Source organism: Rutilus rutilus (genome assembly GCF_951802725.1).
Source record: "Rutilus rutilus genome assembly, chromosome: 4".
Classification (NCBI taxonomy): domain Eukaryota; kingdom Metazoa; phylum Chordata; class Actinopteri; order Cypriniformes; family Leuciscidae; genus Rutilus; species Rutilus rutilus.
Window position 1 is genome coordinate 12,257,002 of NC_140212.1, and position 20,939 is coordinate 12,277,940.

Genomic DNA, 20,939 nt, shown 5'->3' on the forward strand with positions numbered 1-20,939 from the left:
AGTTGAAAAAGCACAAAGAGATGGTTACAGAGGGCTAAACCTTTGAAACACCTATGGACACACACAACCTACACTTTTAAAATGGGTCAACACTAGATATCTACCATTTTTGCACACACTTTCACACCCCCTTCTGGGAGTTCAGTACGTGTACGTCCTTTGAGGGTGAAGAATCTGAGGTGAGGGAAGGTGGACGCCTCCCATCCCAGAGGCTCAGAGGAGGATCTGACCATGAGCTGCAGGAGGGTGTCAGTTTGAGGACACAACAAATGAGTGAGCAAGGTTGCAGAGAGGCCTCAGCTGCACATTGCAGATCAAGACAACCTGCCTCACCATGGTATTGTAAAGCAAGACAGCCTGTCTCACCTCTGCCTCTATAACACAGAAGAGTCTGACTCACAATCTGCCTCTATAGCTCAGGACAGCTGCACCGCGCATTAGTGAGTTACTGTTGAGAATTACGGTTATCGTATTCGATAATATCGTTAATAATAATGTAGTGCTTTAGCATTCATCACTATATATTCAGGAACTGTGGATAATGTAACTTCAAATGTATAGGTCATACCCTTTCCTTCAGCTTGGCCACTTGCTCTCTGTAGAAGGCGTCCTGCTTCCGGAGCTCTTTGTCTCTCTCCTCCAACTGTCTAGCCTGTGGAGAACACACACACATACACACAACTGCATTCAATATAACATCACGCAGAGTTTCTAGCATCAGCAGACAGCAAAATGAAATGCTTGGCAGGATGTTCACGCTGATCTTTTCCATACAATGATAGTAAATGGGCAGTCAAGCTCCAAAAATGACAAAAAGCACCCTAGAAATAACATAACAATTGGCAATATGACTTGATCGCTATATTCGAAGCTTCTGAAGTAATTTGATAGCTTTATATAAAGAATAGAAATAAATGTAATAATAATAATAAATGTTATTTATCTTCCACCTTTCTTAAACTCAATAAGGCAACAAACATAATGCATAAAAATTAGCAAAAATAATACATGGTACATAAATACTACTACTAATAATAATAATATTAAATATTATTACTAATAGTATATACTATAATATTTTATTTTATAATATTATTCATATTTGTTATTCAAATCTTTCATAAAAATAAAGTTTTGAGCAATTTCTTAAAACAATTAAAAGTAGGAGCATTAAGCTGAACACATCACATTTGAATATGCAAACCTACTTGACTAGAAGAGAAATAGGACTTAAATCTTGGTCTTTTCCTCACAAAAAAAAAAAAAAAAAAAAAAACCTATAGCATATTACAGCACATCGGTCATATTGAGCACTTTCATGGTGCTTTAAAGGGGTCCTATTATACTCTTTTACAAAGTCTTGATTTTGTTTTTGGGGTGTACTAGAACATGTTTTCATGCTTGATTGTTCAAAAAACATTATTTTTCACATATTTTACATTATTACAGCACCTCTCTCCCCAGTCTGGCTCAAATACACCGATTTAGATGAAGCCACTCCTTCTGAAATACCAAATGTGCTGTGATTGGTTAGCTGGCCCAGTGTGTTGTGATTAGCACCGCGTAGTGCGCGTTTGGGAAATGTCCCGCCCCTCCATAACTGCAAGTTCTTCTCTAGTGTAAATATTAAAGCTACACTGTGTAGGATTTTCTCGTGGTGAAATTGTTTATGACTACCAACTGAATATTACTTTCTAGCCCCTCCCATTCCGAGGGTGTTTTAACTCCTACGGTGGGCGTATTATTTCAAATCTGCCGGCAGGCGCGGGTAATCTCCCCCTCGCATTCGTCACGGTGCGTCACTGAGTGTAAAAACGCGAAGGGCGAAGCTTGAATTTCCAGGTATGTCCCTCTTAGGCTAATGTATTTTCAAGATGGAGGCGCAACATGGCTGCCGCCATTCTAGCGACTCGCTCGTATGTATTCTAAATGGCAGATTCTACGCTTACGAGAATACTTGATTAATTGGTCGAAGTAATTACACATTAATGAGCACATATCATTTTGAAAGAACAAAGTGTTTTTTGCTAAGAATCAACTTTAAAAATTACACAGTGTAGCTTTAAGTTTGGCGTCAATTTCGAACCAATTCGAGCCCGATTCAGACCCTGACAACGTTAACGAACAAGAGCATTGTGCAGAATGTATTTCATGCACAGCACGGATTTCACAGGACGTTTCAGAGTGGTATGTTTTTTGTAATTTTCTTACACATTATAGATACGATGTTATCCACCATTTAATCATGATATTTGTCGGAAAACTAAGGTAATGCAAACAGTAATCGATTACAAAACCATGTTTAAATGGTGAACGGTCTTACAAAAGCAACAGAAAACTGTTCTCCAAAAAATGTGCAGCACATATATAAACGTTGAGGTTATAAATGTTCAGGAACAGTGTTTAAAAATAAATTAACCACTCTCGTCAGCTTTAGGAAGGTCAAACAATTGAGTGGAAAAAACAGTGTCTCTTTGACATAGCGACAACATTGCATTCTCTAACGCAGTTTTACCAGGCCTCGTCCCCTTTTTGTGCAATCCGTGGGCAGGGATTATTTAAATGAGGAACATTATGACCACGTTGTGGCTCATGGAAAGTGGATTCTGTTAAAAATATATCCCTTTGGAGTGGAATTTGAGCTTTGTAACCTTGCAGATCTTTTTTATGCTCAAACAGCAACATTACACTAAATAAAGTTGAAAAAATGGAAAAGCATAAAAGGACCCCTTTAAATAATTTTTAGCTTTGTAGCATTGGGTCACCATTTACTTTTATTGTTTGTAAAAGATGTTTAAATTTCTCCTTTTGTGCTCAGTGGAATAAAGTCAGTTTTGGAATAACATGAGTGTGTGTAAATGATGGCTTAATTTAAATTTCGAGGGGAGCTTTTAACATAACTTGAATATATTTCTTCAGGCACAATCATAACTAATCTAAGTACTTACACATAGCAGCACAGTAGATATTCTCTACCCTAAAGAGTATGGCCTCAGGTTGCTGGCATTGTGAGAGATGACATAGACCTTTGATTATTCCAAGGGCATCAGTTCATGACAGGGTTCATATGTGGGAACGTTCACCTGAACCCTCTTTGTGTGTTAGAGGCTTGGTGTGTGTGAATGGAAGAGACAAAGCGATAACATCAGCAGTGGAAGAATAAAAAATCTTTATGGCCTTATCCGTGATTCTCTGTCCTATCGCACATGCTTCTCCCCCTCTGTCACTCCTGACCTTCAGCTACTATAAGTGACCCTCACTAATTTATAACACACTCAGAGAGGAGATGCAGTATGCTGACAGCCATGTTTACTCATTTTATTTATTGCCTTTTGTGCCTTCAAAATGTATAGGACTGTTGAAAACAGACTCCAATAGCTTTTTGATTGTGGTTCTACTATTCCTAGTTTAATTTCCCCTTAAAGTTTCCTATCCTAAAAAATAAAAATAAAAACACTGGAAGGAAATAAATTAAAAAAATGGAAAAAGAAAATGAATGAGATTATCAATAAGAAAATAACACTCAAAAAATTATTTAAAATATAAATTTCTTAAAATATAAATGTAATAAATGTTTATTTTATTAACTAAAATTGTAATTTTCACAAAAAATAAATAAATTAAAAGGCATTTTTTGGTTATGTTGTGCTGGTCATCTTGGACTTTAACTAACATGTAGCAGCGTGGATGTAGCATCATGCAAAAGTTTTCAGATTGAGCAATTCGCATTCAGCAATGATTAATTTATTTTGTAAGCAAAAGTGTCCCATTGCACATTTAAATAATGTGGCTCCTTACATATGAACAATGAAACAAAAATGAAAATTAATTTCTACGCTGGTGTAGAAACACAATGGCAAGATGACGACATTAAATGAAAGAAAAATTATGATTAGAAAAAATCTCAGCAGTAAATCACAAAAAGAGAGAGGTATAGTATATTTAGGCATGCAGTACTGCAGCAGGAAGCAGGTTGAGACAGATATGGGATGTATAAATCAAACCTCTCTTGTGCCTTACCTTTCTCTCCATTTGCTGGAGTGAGGGAGCAGAAAGAAAAAGGACAGAGAAAGAGAGAACAGAAATTTAACGATGAAGTTCCTATAATTACATTCAGTATTCAAAGGCTGAAGCGCGCGCACACACACACACACACACACAGACAAACACAAAGACTGCAGTGTGAAGCAGCGGGGTGTTGCTATAGTGCAGGGACACAGAGACGGCACGTTCATCTCTGTGTTATCAAACACTGTCGCAAGGTGAGAAGGAGCTCTTCACAACAAATCTCATCTAAAATCTAAACCCTGAAAATCTGATCTAATCTAAATCTAATCAGAGCGGAGCGATCTCCATCAGAGCTCAACCCCAGCGCTCATGGAGGCCAGTGCGGCTGATGAACTTCTCACTCACTCGCATATCTATAAACCCGCAGGTAAGTCTGCCGTGATTTCTAGGTCACTAAGAAGTGTTAATAATCCCAAAGAAAATTAAACTTTTTCATCTTCTCACGCATGCAAATTTCTCATTCGTTTCATAATGGGAAAGGTAACATCACCACATGACATTATTGAAAATGACATTTTTTCTGCAGAAAACTATTGCTTGCTTTTTGGTTGGGCATTAAATGTCATTGTAAGGGCATTGCTAAGTGGTTGCAAAGGTACTCTGAGTTGTTGCTAGGTGGTTTTCAAGTCAGTTGCTTGCTTATCTGATATTATGGTCTCTAAATGTGGTTTGGTTCCATCCTTCCATGCAAGTTCACCGGATTTTCCCCCCAAACCTTTTATGGCTTTCTCTTTTAAAAAATTCAAATCTAACGGCTTAAAAATGTAATAGCGCACAACTCTTGAATCATATGTGTGAATTTACGCTCGTCCCTAACCCAAAGCATGAGCAATAGTATTAGTGATGCTTGCCTTAGCAAAAACTGCTAACTTAACATTTTCATCCTCTTACCAGGGATTTTATAATAAACAAAAACCATTAAAAAAAAGTTACTTGAAATAAAATAAACATTAACTGAAATAAAATCAAACATAAAAAACAAACATTTTATTTCAGCTAGTTGCTAAGGCCACATTTTGATTTAGTTTAACTTGATGTACAAATAAATAAAAATACTAAATCATAAAAAAAATAAAAATAATAATAATAATAATAATATAAGGTACATCTTTGTATCTTATTTACCCCTAAATTCCTTCAAGGTACATTATAATATGTTTAAATACATATTAGTACCTTAAGTGTACATATTAGTACTTTAAGTGTACATACTAGCACCTTTTAGCTTTTGTATCTTAATTGCCCCAGTGACAGCTTTGTACCTTTTTTTCTGATAGTGTGTGTAACACGATTTAACAGCAACACACAGTTGTAGTTTAATCAAGTCCCACACCTGCAGCAGTGAAGACGGACAGAACTGCTCTCCAAAAACACCCACAGCCCTCGACAGAAGAGGTCCAAACCCTCTGGCAGAATAAATCTGACCTCTGCACGGTTCCCTTCCAGCACTCACACACAAACACAGACACATTCAAGTCTGCAAGCCAATCGAGGCCCTTGCGTGGGCGAGAAGCATTGTGGGTAATCAGTCAAGGAGACATTATGGCTCCAAATTTTCAATAAAAAAAAAAAAAAAAAAAAAAAAAAAATGCAGCTACCACCATTGACCTTCAGCCTGAAACACACACACACACACTGATGGAGCAGCTGCATTCACAGACCAGTAGGCAAACGCAGTGAAAGCGTAACCAATGAGCAATTAAAGGACAGGGAGGAACTGCCACCAATGCGCACGCAGGGATTTTCCCTTTTTATTCAATGAATCATGGGGGCATATGGCAGCCCTCTCTCGCTCAGTCACACAGACTGTCAGAATTATTTCCATCACATCACACTCATTCAGTCTCCTGCAGGTCATATAATCAAATTACACTGCTTACATAGGGCCCTGAGTCACATGACCAATCGCTCGCTATTATCCCACTAATGAAGAACAGGGAGAGTGGGATGGGAGGCTGAGAAATGAAAGTGAAACTACAAACACTGAGAACAAAAAATGGGGAGGGTGGAAGGGAGGACAATGAGAGTGATTTATCATTTAAGTCACACCTCTCATGACATGTATCTGGACGAAGAGAGAGAGTGACCCACAGTAATCCACTGCAATCCAACCGTTCTATAAAAGATATTTGCAGATGCAGAGTTGCAGGTGCTACACACAGCCAGGGACAGCAAAAAGTGTGGCTTTATTTACCATCTTTTTTTTTATATATATTCTTATGTTTAAGAATAGAAGTATCTGAAAAATAGTCCAAATTAATCTTTATACTTCACTGTAACTGTAAGTTTTGAATACCAAATAGACATTGCTGATAGACATTGTGAATGTGGGAAGTTGTGCTTCAAGTGCTCATCTGACTTGTGGCAGTAGTTCAGAACAAGTTTGCTTAGTATTGATAAAACAGGAAGGAAGTTTTGAAAGTTATTATAATAAATTCAGAGTGCAGCGAACCATTTTATTTCCAAAGGATCTAGGAAAATTTGATTTCTCATTATATGACCGATTAAAAACACTGCCATCCCTGAGACAATATTTGCATTTTGTTGTTGCCCACTCACACCCATTATAAAATAAAATAAAAAGCTAATGGCCTGACTCAAATGAATATTCTAGGTTATTTTCAATCTAATGTCTTTGCACACACAGCGCCATAAGCGTGTCAACAAAAATTGAAATAACAGCAAATGCATTTCCAATTTGTTTATACACACAAAAGTACAAGCCAGACACCAAGAGTGCCACACATTAAGTTGACTATAAACTATTCTTTTAAAGACACAACCAAACACTATCAACAAAGGAATCTTTTGTGAGATGAGCAATAAAAACAGATGCCCTGTGACATTTATCATGCCGTATCCACCAAGCGAGAATTCAGCACGGCCCAAAGCAACAGATGGGCCGCATTTCCTCCAGCTCTCTAACTCCAAAAAAAACGTAGACAGATATAATGCGTCAAAAACTTTGTATTAATTGCGAGCTTGCCTCTTCCCACACAATCTCCGGTCTCGCACGGCAGGATGACTTCGGCATCACCGCAGCAGACCCCATGGTCAAATTAAACGGGTCGTTTAGAAGGAAAAGTGTCTCGCTGAATATCAATTAGCTGCAGCTGAATAATTAAGAAGAGCAATGTTTTTAATTAGCCAAGTGCTGGAGAGTTTGAGCTCACGCAGAACATTCTGACATAACAGGTAAAAGCATGTGCTGAGTCAGGGAGAGATTTAAAAACATCTCTCATTCTTCATATTTCCATAATTCTACCTCCATTTCTTCTACTCATTTCATCTGCTTTGTCATTTGCTCTCCTACGCAAAGTACAATGACGTTTAGGCAGCTCAAGTTGGGTCTGTAAGGTCTGTGCATCGCCTCTTCTTAATGAAGCAAGCATTGCCCACAGAGACCCACACGTATGACAACAAATCAAAGCTCTTTGTTAAAAACGTTGTCTCTTTCACCATGACCTTCGACAGAGGTCAGAGTTACTCAGCACCCGGCATCCATCACCAGGAACTCAGTTGCCAGAACAAACTCGCAGTGTGCCAAGAGTTCACCTGCCCAGCAGGCACAGGTCGAAGGCCAAATGTCGGGTCACAGCCAGCCTGCTCAGATCTAATTGGCACTGAGAAGAATGAGAATAAAAGTGATAATGAGAGAGTGTAAATGTGTATGTTGGAGGAAAAAGATGTGTGATTGTTTGAGCAGGTAAGTGTGGTTAGCCTAGAAATCCAGACGCACCCTAGCGGCAGCACAATTTATTTTGCAGCCAGTGTAGTCTAGCAACTCTCCGTTGACTTTCGAGCTGGAAAAACCAAACTCTAGTCAGGCCAATCACATCGTGTATAGAGTAGGCGGGGCGGGCTTAACATAATGACGACAGAGTTGCGACGGTTCCCTGCTACTTGAAAACAAAGAATAGACATTGGTGCCTGCGAACAGTCTTTCGAATCGGCTTTGGCCGCGACTCTGGAGGACTTGGAGTTAAGCTGTTCTTTGAGAAAAGAACAAAGAACGGCACTTAAGTCAATCTTAAAAAAGGAAGATGTGTTCGTAGTTTTGCCGACCAGATACGGCAAAAGTTGAATCTATCAAATTGCTCCGCTGGTGGGAAAACGCTCTGGTTGGTTGTAGCGCTATCCTATTGCGTGCAGAGGGAATTTGAAAGACAACCGTATATCCCGCCCCTCGGATTGAGCCGTGCCAATGGTGAGTTGCCAGACCTAACATCTTGATGTAGGCTAAAGTGTGGTTGGAAACAGGGCTAAAAGAGGCTTCTAAAAAAATATTATGATTAATATCCAGTTAAACTGTTTAGAGTGGATCAATGCCGATAACACCACAACATACCTTTAACCAGGTCGATTTATGCATGACAACATGCAAATATGGTAGATTTTACACGGTTTCAAACGAAACATCTTCATCACATGGGACAATCCATTGAATCATGCTGAAAGGTGTCTGGAAATCCAGTGTATTACCCAGCAGTCTGTGCTGCTATGACAGAAAGGGTCAGTGGGTAATTGAGAAGGATGCTGAACAGAGGTCAGAGGTCATTCTAGCGTAGGCAGGAGGAGTTGGCCCCCTGTGTAGGACTGGACATGTCCTCTACCGAGACAAGGGAAAAAAAAATGAACTGTCCTGACCGTGTCTGGGCCTCATTTTCTGTGAGCAAAGATCAAATTAGCAGCGAACCAGAAGGCCTGTCCTTTACTATTCAAGGGACCAGATACAAAGATTTCCCAATCACACTTGGTGCCCTACATCCCGACCCCCACTCTATGAACGACCTGGTACTCTGACACCACGATCGATCCAGTGCCCTAAAACACACAAGCATGCACGCACTCCTCTGTCCACCTGTCAAAAAGCATCTCCATCCGATCCATATGAATTGACAGTCACCAGATCTGCTCATAAACGGATACATCAAAATTAGTATCTGGTCGAGGAATATTGTCATTGAAATATTGTGTATTCTAATCTAGTTCTGATTAACACAAGCCATCAGACTACCAAACAAGCCACTTTGAGTAGGTTACATATTTCATAAAAAAAGTTTAATTAATTAGGCCCAATGAGTTTTGTCCCCTTCCGCACTTGACACGGCATTCATATCTAGAAATAAACATAATATTTTTATTTCTTTATTTGGTTGGTAGGTAATGCGACTTCAGCATGAACAGCCAGGACACAATTCATTTTTTACATGAATTGTATAAATCCAATGTGACATTTTGCAAAATTACATGCTTAATTTACCCTTGCCGTAAAGATTAAGGACAGCAAAAACAGTCTGTGATGCGATGGCGAGGTGTTAGACCTCATTGAAATATTTGTAAAAAAACGTAATAAATGAACAAATCCATTTAAAAAGTAAGTAATAACCTTTTTTTAATTTTATTATTTATAAAGTATGTATAAATCAATAATTAATTATATTGTTAAATTATATAACCTATGATATACATTTTTTAAATGTTTATACCTTTAATGAAAATATCTGTGTATTAATTATACAATGTACTCTATTTCAATTAAGTTAATTTTAATAAAGCAGTTGTGATTTAAATAATTATTAATTAAATTAAAAAAATTACATAAACCATAATTAAATAAGAAATAATTAAATGTTGCTGTTTAGCTACAATTAAAACGTACGTGAACAGACTTACAAAAATGTTGAATTTGAGCACAAAATTTGGCACTTTCACATGTGAAATGTGTCCTAATTTTCCCATATGTTAAATGCCTGTACGTGTCATTGAGGTTTAGAGCCCATGTCACTGTCTGTGCCAGGCCAGCTGTCAGTCTACGGGTCAAGCTCGGACCAACCTGATCATACAGTTTGATTAATTAACTGATCAGCAGCCCGAGGTATTAACTGATGGCTAAAACACTTTTCAGCTTGTGTTATCTCTGCTGAGGCCATATGGGCAAAACCATGGGGAAATCAAATCATCAGTCACGTTCATGGAGAGCGCTCTCTAAGGAGGGCTAAGCCATCTATTACCACCAAGAGAGAACAGCCGAATAAAGAGGAGAGAGACACCCCTGCAGACAGAGAGGAGCAGAGGTAGACAATAGAGCGGGGATCTAGGACAAAACAAAAGAGCGTCCCACTCTCTAATATCCAACTCTAGCACACACGGAGGGACCTGAAAGGCTGAACAATTGCCTTTGGAATAAAGTTCTCCCTCAGGGGAATGAGGGGACAAATAAGAGAGGGAGAGAGAAAGGGAAAAGGACAAAGACAGAGAGGGTCAAAAAAAAAAAAACGAGATACATAACTGAGAGAAAGAGAAGTGTGGTTGCCCTTCAGACATGCAGTTGACTTTGCATTTCCTGCTGATGGTGACCGCATGACTTCTGTGTGTGTGACCTCAGTCAGGTAGTACTGTAATGAGATGGAGCTGTTTACATATTCATGTCCACTGGGGCTTTCTAGGTAAAGGAGGGCTGCCCTTGGTATCTCCCAGTCAACTTTATTTCCATGGCAGTTCAAGGTGAGCCTTGTTTGACCATTTCTATCTACAATAACTGGCCTTTTTATTTTATTTTATCACTTTTATCATAAGTCAGTAGACTACTTCAGTGTGGTGAAATGTCTCTTATATAATACACCACCTCTATAATGTTTTATTAGTGGTGCTTGTTAAAATAAACCTGACTTGCACTGAATAAAGGCCCTTCAAGTGAAAACAACGACTGACCTATAGTGACATCATTTCAGATGGAGATTATGAATCGGTAACCTACTGCTATACCTGCAGTTCCCGGATGCGAAATGTTGAATTTTCTGTTGAATTTGAACCATTGAATTTTGTGGAAGCGAATCTGTAAAGCGAAATAAAACGGACCGAAAATTGCCTGTCGAATATTATAGGCTTGTACTTTTAAACAGAATGAATATTTTGGAAATGAAATCTGAAAGGTGAAAATGGATTATTGAATTTTTAATGTTGTAAATGTTTTGAATTGAATTATTCACAGCTTACATAATACAACCATGCTGAATTTTCAGCCCATTAAAAATGCAAGCCCTAAAAATGCAATGCATTAAAATGCTAGCGCGGTTAATCCAATGCAATTAGTGCAATTCAACAAGCTTTTTTGTTTCAAAAACATTTGGTATTATTTCACTTCCATAGCTGCTTTGTGGTAGAAACTGAAGTTGTAATTCTAATTGAAAGTGATACTGTGTTTTCATGTGTAATACTGTAAACTAATTGAAAGTGATGCTGTTTTTTCATGTGTAATACTGTAAAACTGCTACTTTAAAGCAACATATTTTATAAAGTGGTATATAAATTAGGGCTACCCCCTATAAGTCAATCAAACATTGCAGACGTTAAAGGCAGATACAAAATAAGTCTCGTTATGGTTTAGTATTGCCCTCAGTAATTATTTAAGCAATCAAATTAATATAAGCGGGCGATTAGTTGACTAATGGCTTAAATGAACCACTACTATTCGACTAGAAAAACCTTTTGTCGGGGGCAGCCCTAATACAAATAAACATGACGTGACTTGACTGGAGTGCAGAATTGCAGAGCTTGTGCAAACATATCCACATCGCTAGGTTCAGACGCTTTCTTAAATGCTGTTTTCTCACTACTGTCACTTTGGTTGTGTTTATTTTGTTATTGAGAGGAAAGCGAGCAGCAAATATTTACATATTCATTTAAACACCACTTTTGGCAGCGTCATGATGTTCGCTAACACCGCTGGTATACCGCTTTGGTCGAAGTTAACTTAATTGGATACTTCTGCTGAACGTGCTGAATGTGTTTGAGATCAAACAATAAATGAAGATCCCCGTCATAGAAATTTAGAGTTCTAACATCAAGAAATGCCGTAGAAACCACCAAAAACAACTTAGCAACGGCACAAACCCCCCCCCCCACTAAAGCACTAAGAGTCAGAACATAATTTATTCCAGGTTATTCTGAGAGATACAATTTCACACACACACACACACACACAGTGGGAGTTAGAATTTAGATTGTGCTAAAAGATTCCACTGCAGATCTGTGACCGGTGGCAGGACAGTAACTCCCACATGGCCGCTCTCTCTGTGCTCACATTTGGGCATCTTCCCAATTAAAGGCAGATAAACAGCAGGGCTGTGCTCTCACCAAACTCTGAGCAATTAGCAGTGTGCCTCAATTCACTGTGGAAAGTGTTGTCTTCATTTGCCCCAAAAAAAAAAAAAAATTTTTTTTTTTTTTTTTTTGTCGTTTTTTTTTATTTTTTGTATTTTGCTAATGCAGACAAGGAAACAAAATGAAACTGAGGCAGCTGGTAGCAGCACGTCCAAAAACATGAATCAAGGGTGAATAAAGCCAATGTCAATATGGGCATTAGTGGAAATCTAATTATGGCATTTGTCCATCTGGAGAAACCTCATGAACTGGTCCATTCACATCCGAGTAAAAGCCCTTTTCACCCAAAGATGCATGTTCAATCATGTTTACTATGTAAATTTAGCAAGGGATAATGTACAGTTGGCCGGTCGTTACCACAAAATGAACCTAGATGGGGGAGCAGCGGTCTTAAATCACCCTGAAAGAGTTTATTTTGCTATAATGACCGTCTGAGTGTACATTATCCTGCTTATTAAATGTCCACTAACCAAATAAATTAATAAATGAATGGACTTGAATTATTGATTTTGAGCTAAATTATTTTATGCGAGAAATAGAGACTGCGGAGCGGAAAACCAAGAAAAAACAAACCAAGTAAAAATGATTAGAATAAAATATTGTGGCCATTATACAAAATATTTATGCACTGGATTCTAAAATTGACCAATCAGAATCAAGTATTTCAGCAATCCGTGCAATAAACGGACTACGACAGATACTTTATTCTTCATTTTTGTGTCAGTGTTCCACTTTTTGTCTTTAATTCAGTGTCCTTCACCTCAGTACCAGGTCAAAATACACCTTTGTTCATTCTACTGCTCACAATGCTTCCGGCGAACTTTAATTGCAAATCTACTCTCGTAATGAAGTATGATAATCAAGGATTAGGGCTGTGGATAAGGAAAGCCCAGATCATAACAGCTATATCCCACTTATTTCAGTCTGTCAGGAGCTCTTGCCATCTTTGCCAAGAAAGTGATTTTTTTTTTTTTCATTTTTTTTTTTTTTTCATTTTTATATAACTGGGGAAGTCAGTTTCGAGATTTAAAATGAGGTCTAAAAATAGCAGTGTTTTCAAATACCTTCTCTCTAGAGGCACGGCTACATGCAGAAACCCTCCTGTTGCCTTTTGGGCTGTAAATTGACTTCACAAGCTGCTCTGTCAGAAAGCAGCTTTCCTGACACCTGCTGCCATCCATCAATCCAACCCTGGTCGAAGCTCATAGAAACGGGCGGCCGGCGGAGCCAATTAGCTGCCGGGGTGAGCGCCGGGCACCGGTGCCAACCGGAGACCCAGCCAATTAGGGCCAGTTTCAGAACACTGGCACTGTAGGTGGGCAGCAAAGGCTACAAAACTCAGTGAACAAGGGGGAATCAGCAGGGAGCCCAAGCCGAGAAGGAGACGAGAGAAAACAAGCACACACACGAAACGGGATTGTATGTTACATGCCTAATTTACTGAAACTGAAACTAGCCATCCACACACCCACGTATTTACATGCTGAACATATACGGTTGGTCGTAGATTACCATAAATCTAAAACACCTACCTCACTGCATTGGCAAAACATAATTTGCAGACTCACAAATAGCATCCTTAGTTGGCGCATAGATCCTGGTTTGCATGATAAAGCTATTTGATATAAAATGTTACAAGTTTCATGCTTTACATGACATTTACAGGAAAAACTCAAAATAATGCTACATAAATTTATATATATAACCTTCAACCTTCCCCAACACTGTTCTACAAGACCACAAGACATAATTTCTTCACCTTTCTTCATCATTTTAATTTAAACTAATTATCCTGCACTCAAGCTTACATACCCTTAATTCCTAATATATTTTCAAGAATCAGAGACTGTTTGCAGATATTTGTGAGCCTGTAGTTTGTCCAGAGCAGTCAATCTGTCCACCCTTTTTTTCACCAATCACATTAATCATCCCTACAGTAGTTATTTGATGTTGAGATCAACTCAGGACGACTCCTACACCATCACAAAAAGGCTGCAAAAAGTAAATTAATGCTCAAGGAGGCAAAACAAGATTACGAACCAAGGTTATGTAAACTTTTGAACAGAATAGTGTAAATTAACGTATTATTTTGTCTGGTGGGATATATGTAAACATATGTTATCTACTAAAAATGCTGAAAATCTTTTCAAAAAGGTACATAAACTTATCAGCACATCCGCATGAGAAACACCATCTCCATTCATATTGCAGGACACACACACAAAACATCCTGTTTATCTCACTTAAGACTGAAAACATGGCGAAAACTCATTTCTCAGACCTCTTGAGCAAGGCAAAGAGGGGGATTTTTTTTCCGGTCCTTCCCAAATACCACCAACAAGTACATCCAATTCAAAAACCAGCAAGTCCTCTTTAATACCTGGGAAATTAAATTGTGGGGTATTATCAGTCAGGGCCAGTCAGCTGTATCTAAAATGTGACAGCGTTTGAAGCACGCAGATTTGAGAGAGAGAGAGAGAGAGAGAGAGAGAGAGAGAGAGAGAGAGAGAGAGAGAGAGAGAGAGAGAGAGAGAGAGAGAGAGAGAGAGAGAGAGAGAGAGAGAGAGAGAGAGAGAGAGAGAGAGAGAGAGAGAGAGAGAGAGAGAGAGAGAGAGAGAGAGAGAGAGAGAGAGAGAGAGAGAGAGAGAGAGAGAGAGAGATGGGGAAGGGGGACATTTGTGCTCTTGAAATACAAGCTTAACTGAAGTGGCGTCTGCAGCCCATCCAACCATCAAATAAAAACATCTGCAGACTCTAATAGGTTGATTGTGGAAGCAGAAAACTCAATTTGAGATCAGAAAAAAAAAAAAAAAAAAGTTCAGCCATAGTTCAAACTGTCACCTAAAATTAAAGTAATACGGTTTCATTAAAAAGATTAAAATCATATACAGTCACATGAAATGAAGACTCCAGTCAAACAAGTAGGAATTTTTTTTAATTAATTAATAATAATCAATAAAATGAATACTTTAAGGCGAGACACTACAGGTGAATAGGGTAAAAATTTTAACTAGCAGATATCACCATGAAACTTTCCCAGTTGATTACCTACATTAAGATGAGAAAAAAATGTATTACAAGTTTTCTGTAATTTAATGTTTAAATATGCAAATCAGGCAATATCTAATCAAATATGCACTAATTTGCATATATTTGAAAAAACGATATCTGAGTATTGGATAAAGCCAGGTTAAAAATTATTTTTTCATTGTGTTCACATATTAGATGGGAAAAGAATTACAGAGGGATTTATGGATATATACTTTTGTTATCCTGTTGGTTGCTGATAAAAAGGAAATGACCATATTTGGATCCGACAGGATTGTACAAGAGAGAGAGCTTCCTAATGGTGCTTGTGATGACAGGCTGACGGCAGAGATCGCGGAGCAGCATGTTGATTTAGAACGCGAACTTTTGTTGAATTTATGAGAAATCTACAGACGCAAACAGACAAAGTGTAATAAAATAAAGACCTAAATGTGTATTTCGGACTTTTTTTCAACACAAGTCTGAAAGAAGACATGTTATTGAAGACAAATATCCAAAAATCTCAAAATTGACCAGTAAAAAAAAAACGATGTTTTTGCCTGCCGTGTCTCGCCTTAATTATGACTAATTTTAAATGAAAATATCCACACCATTCAAAAAGTAAACCATTAAGTTTTGATTTAGTTCAAGTCAAAATTGCCATATTGAAAATATAAAGAAAAATACTATAATACTAAAAATACTAAGTGCCCACTTAACAATTACCACAATAATGAATTTTAACTGTTTTATTTTGTGCTTGTTTTTTTTTTTATTAGTTAGTGTTAGTTAAGTGTTAAATATTTGCAAGAGGTTTACAGTCAGATCATTTCTAAACACTTTTCGGTGACTGCAAAAACAACAATCCCTTGTGATTTGCCGGGTGAGAGTGTCAGGCACACATTTCAGGAGCTTTTGCAAGACTGTCTGATCTTTTGTCTCAACAAATCACGTCGCCAGCCATCGAATAAGTTGCATCAGTCACTGGGTTGCAGATTGATGACTCTGCGTTTGATTGAAATGTTCGCCCCAGGGTTTGCCAGTGTCTGAATGAAATGATATGCGTTGTGATTGATTGGCTGTCCTGAAAGATCGCTAGAGGGCCAGAATCACTGAAACCCAAACACTAGCAGACTTGACGAGTTTATTAATGTCTAGAATCGCTGACAGCATGTATGGTTGAAGAGATACAAGAGAACTTCTCGCCAAAGTGCAGAAATCACAAAAAGTCATTGCAATGCATCTAAAAATGAGCAAGTTCGATATACTCAACAGGTCTATTGGGAAAATGACACTCGAGTTTAAACAACTAAGGAAACAGAAGAGATTTCAAATGTCAAGTAACATCCATTCTTGTGTCCACCAAACAAAAATCCAGAACCACAAAACAAGAACACTGCGAGTGCTTTCAAAATCTAGCACAACTCAGGGTCTTTTGGCTGAAGAAAACAGAGCTTTGTTACTAAGCTGGTGGGCTTTGAGGAAAATTATTTATGGTTTCAGGTAGAGTCAGCAAAGACTCAAAGAAAGACAACCATCGGAACAGCAACCTCAGAGCTCTTGGCTGGGGCGGGATAATTGGAGAGGCTAATTTGGGCGTGCGAAGACTGTTCCCGGAGAATGCAGCCGGCACTAGCACTCAGCGGTGCTATTGTACGTGACAAACAGTGTCTGAAGACCAGAGCACAGTGTGAATTCTGATGAGAGAGGGATCGATATCTCCTTGAATGAGGAGATGAAAAATAAAAATGCTCATAGAGCAGCACTGGTCAGCTTAATAGTTCACAACCTTTGAAATAAAAGCTGTGTTTCTCAGGCATTAGTCTCCTGTCGTCTTTGAGAAGCAAAAGGCAGAAATGTGGTTTTCATTTGGTTGCCAAAAATCGATTTCTAAAACCATATATTCACAATATAACAGCGACAATTCTGTTGATGACATAAAATAATGCAACACAGTGATGATTACATGCACCTACAGTCATTAAGACTTGTATGGAAATCCCACTCTAAAATAACTTATGAATATGAAAGTGCCAAGACAAATATTTTGTGTTGCAAAAACTGCAATATTTTTGGTAATTTTCATTCATTTATGTTATACTGTTTAGGTGAATTGGTTCAAAACTCTTACGTAATCATTCATTTGCATCTTCACTCAAAAAAGGTCTCTGAAGTCCCTGTATTGAATTTGGCTTAGCAATAAAATACTTTAATTCCGCAAAAATGCATTAATTTGATCAAAACTACCAGTAAAGACATTCATTATGTTACAAAGAAGTCAATATTTCAATTAAATGCTGTTGTTCTGAACTTTCTATTCATCAAAGAATCCTGAAAATAATAATCATGGCTTCCACAAAAATATTAAGCACAACAGCTGTCAACACTCTTAATAATTAGAAATGTTTCTTGAGCAGCAAATTAGGATATTAATTTCTGAAGGATCATGTGACACTGAATACTGAAGTAATGACAGCTTTGTCATCACAGGAAGATTTTACTTCTAAAACATATTAAAATAGAGTTCATATTAAAATAGAAAACAATTACTTTAAGTAGTAGTAATATTTCAGTATATTACTGTTTAACTGTATTTTGATCAAATAAATGCATTCTTGGTGTACATAATTATTTTTATTTATTTTTTCAATCCAAAATTTTGAATGGTAGAGTATATATACAAATTTTTCATCAAGACATCTTTTGCCATTTCAGTGAATGAAGAGATCCATACTGAATACCAACAAATGACTGAAAAATAAAGATTGCTTTCTTTATCCACTAAATATAAGTTACTATCATGATACAAAGGTGAACCAGCAAGACATTTAGGCATCACAAGAGGTCTAAAAACAAAGCCGAGGAAATCCTGCTGTCCATATGACCTGCCTCTGCTTAGACCGCTCAAACCCAAGAGAATACGACTAATACCGTAAGAACCCATTGGCCTGTGTAAACGTCCCATGAGTGAACAGTACACCGCCTGGCTAATGCATTTGTAAAGCAAACTGCAGAAACCCTGAAGTGTGGCACTGCGGCTCTTACTCGCAGTAAGAATGCATTTCAAAAGCCTGATTGATGTTCAATGATTGAACGCCTTGCAGTCAGGCAGAAACGCAGTCAGAGGAAGGGTCTGCTAGGACAAAGGACTTAACAAATCATCTTTGAAAGGTCCATCTATTCAAAGTGTGCTGAGAGCAGCAGAACCATGTACTACCCCAGCAAGGACTTTTCAAACACTTATTGATGTTTTGGAGGCAATTTAAACTAAATTTGCAATTACTAGCAGGTTGAACATTACTTCGTTATAAAAGAATAATGCATTGATTAACTCGCTATATCTTGTATGTGTGCTATGTTTATTAAATGCAATTTTTTAATTCAAGCAAAAATGACTGACCTACACACATGCTGCTAAGCTAAAAGACATCTAGCCATGCCGTAAAGTCAAAAATTGTAGGATGGGAAAAACAAGTGTGAAGGTCCCTAGAAACCGGGAGATTACAATGAGAGTCAGGCAGGTTAGTCTCCAGCCTTTCACAAGGAAAAAAAATCATTTCAAGGAGAAAAAGAAATGAAATAAAAGAAAAGAGTTTTATGATAGCACTGTCAGAACAGATGATTACATGAGGAAAAAGCGGCATGAATCTGGCGATAACCCTTCAAATTCTATTAAAAAAGCCCTGCTCAAAAAAGAACTCAAAATTGAGAGGGATGAAATGTGTGTGATGATGTCCGGGAGTGAAAATTTTCTGTTAAGAGGAAAAGACAAGAACCTGTCCAACTAATTTATCTCTCCATGAGTGTTCATTTTGAACTGAAAGGAAAAGTCATCTCTGAAGACGTCTAGTTTCCTCATTGATCCATTTTATTTATTTACACCTACATGTCTATTTCCTGAATGATTGCAGAACAGTGAAAACTGCAAAGCACCAATTACATACAATAATTAAAGCATCACAGATCAATACAATACTGACCTGAAATGTATTAAGCTTAAACATCTGCTACATTATAAAGACAGCAATTTTAGATGTCCTGAGAAGACTTGCATAGCCAGACCTCTGACTGAACAACTACAATGCAGCAGCTTATTCTGGACTACAAACGGACTGACGGACGGACGGACGGACGGACGGACGGACGGATGGATTTTTAACACCATGTTAGCATATAGGCTATTTATTACAAGGTCAATATTACAACATATTCTGTTGGACTGTAATTTTTATGATACTGCTAGCTTTTATTCAGAAACATGTTTACATGGAATATTTCAGAATGTATCACCCAAATCTTGTCAAGTTGAAATGTTACATAAAACATTTCAACTTGACAAGATTTGGGTGATACATTCTGAAATATTCCATGTAAACATGTTTCTGAATAAAAGCTAGCAGTATCATAAAAATTACAGTCCAACAGAATATGTTTGGATGGATGGATGGACGAACAGATGGAAAATTATGGAAAAGATAGACTTTTATGAATATAAACCAAAAGTACAAAAAGTGTAGATTATTTCACAGACATAACTCAGAAAACAAAACAGAATATTCAATTCTGCTTGTGGATATCAAGTTGAAGTGTAGCCCCCATAATGAGCTGAAGGACAGAGCAGAAAGAGCTTCCATATATGACAGTCTGACTCTTGATAAACCCATAATATTGAGCTACACTCATAAACCAGCAATTTGTTACTCAAGCATGCTTCATTATTGGTCTCACTCACAACAGCTGATGGTTTTGTGAGTATTATACTGTATTGCAATTGGTAGGGATTGAATTAGAATGGATTGTTTCTCTGGGCTGCTGGGATCCATATACGTGTTTGTTTCAGCTACAGCTGGTCTGTTCAAAATATAGATATAGTCTAAAGTCAGTTAAAATATGAAAGAGAGTGTCCTACTGCTGTGGTCAGGCTTTCAAAGGGCGAACGCTGAAATGAGACCAGCACCAACAAATCATGGGAAAACATTCCTACACACAAAATGCCTCGAGCCGCCCACTCCTCCTTGCATTGTTTAGATTTACCCATCGTTCCTATTGACAATTTCCCAATTCTCTATCTCTCTCTCTCTCTCTCATACACACCTTCCTTCCAGCCGTGAATTACAGCACATCTCACCCTCATCCCAAAAATGATTCATTTTTCTATTACAGAGATGACTGTGTGAAATGAGCTATGTAATCAATACCATACGTTTGTAAACAGCTCCAGTTCTCCAGGGAACCTCTTTTTTTTTTCCTTTTTCTTTTTATACCTCATGCTCAAATAATCTGTGCCCTGTCAGAACCAATGGAGGGGCCCCTCGTCTTACAATGTGTTTACAAGGGCAATTTAGCTGCCTGCAAATAAAATTACCTTACACTGGTATGTGTGCACACTGGTATTCCTTTTGGATTAGCAACGAATGGAAAGAAGACGTAAAGTTTATCAATAAAGGCATTCCCACACTATTCTATGTGCTTGTGCGACTCTTTGAAGTAATTGTGTGTGTATGTGAGAGTTTGATGATGTTTTGATGGATGTGAATGAGATAGATAAGTGGAATAAGGTCCACACATGAACTCCTGGAATTAAATAATTTTTGTAATTTGTAATTATTTTAATATATTGCCACTTCTAATTGATAGATTGATAGAGAGATAGATAGATCTAAAGTGAGTAAAACCGG

The 20,939-nt window shown here is 37.8% G+C and overlaps 1 protein-coding gene across 5 annotated transcripts in view; it reads right to left on the minus strand.

Annotated features, from left to right (window-relative positions):
• The window catches only part of chchd3a (coiled-coil-helix-coiled-coil-helix domain containing 3a), a 74,393-nt gene that overhangs the window by 29,882 nt on the left and 23,572 nt on the right, over positions 1-20,939 (minus strand). For 3 of the 5 annotated variants that reach the window (XM_084408349.1, XM_084408346.1, XM_084408347.1), the window contains exons 5-6: positions 4,021-4,035; positions 569-652 (exon numbers count right to left, since the gene is read on the minus strand). In XM_084408349.1, the coding sequence (XP_084264475.1) occupies positions 569-652; positions 4,021-4,035 (99 nt within the window). The remainder of the gene's footprint in view (positions 1-568; positions 653-4,020; positions 4,036-20,939) is intronic. The other 2 variants (XM_084408350.1, XM_084408348.1) reach the window with 1 other exon arrangement.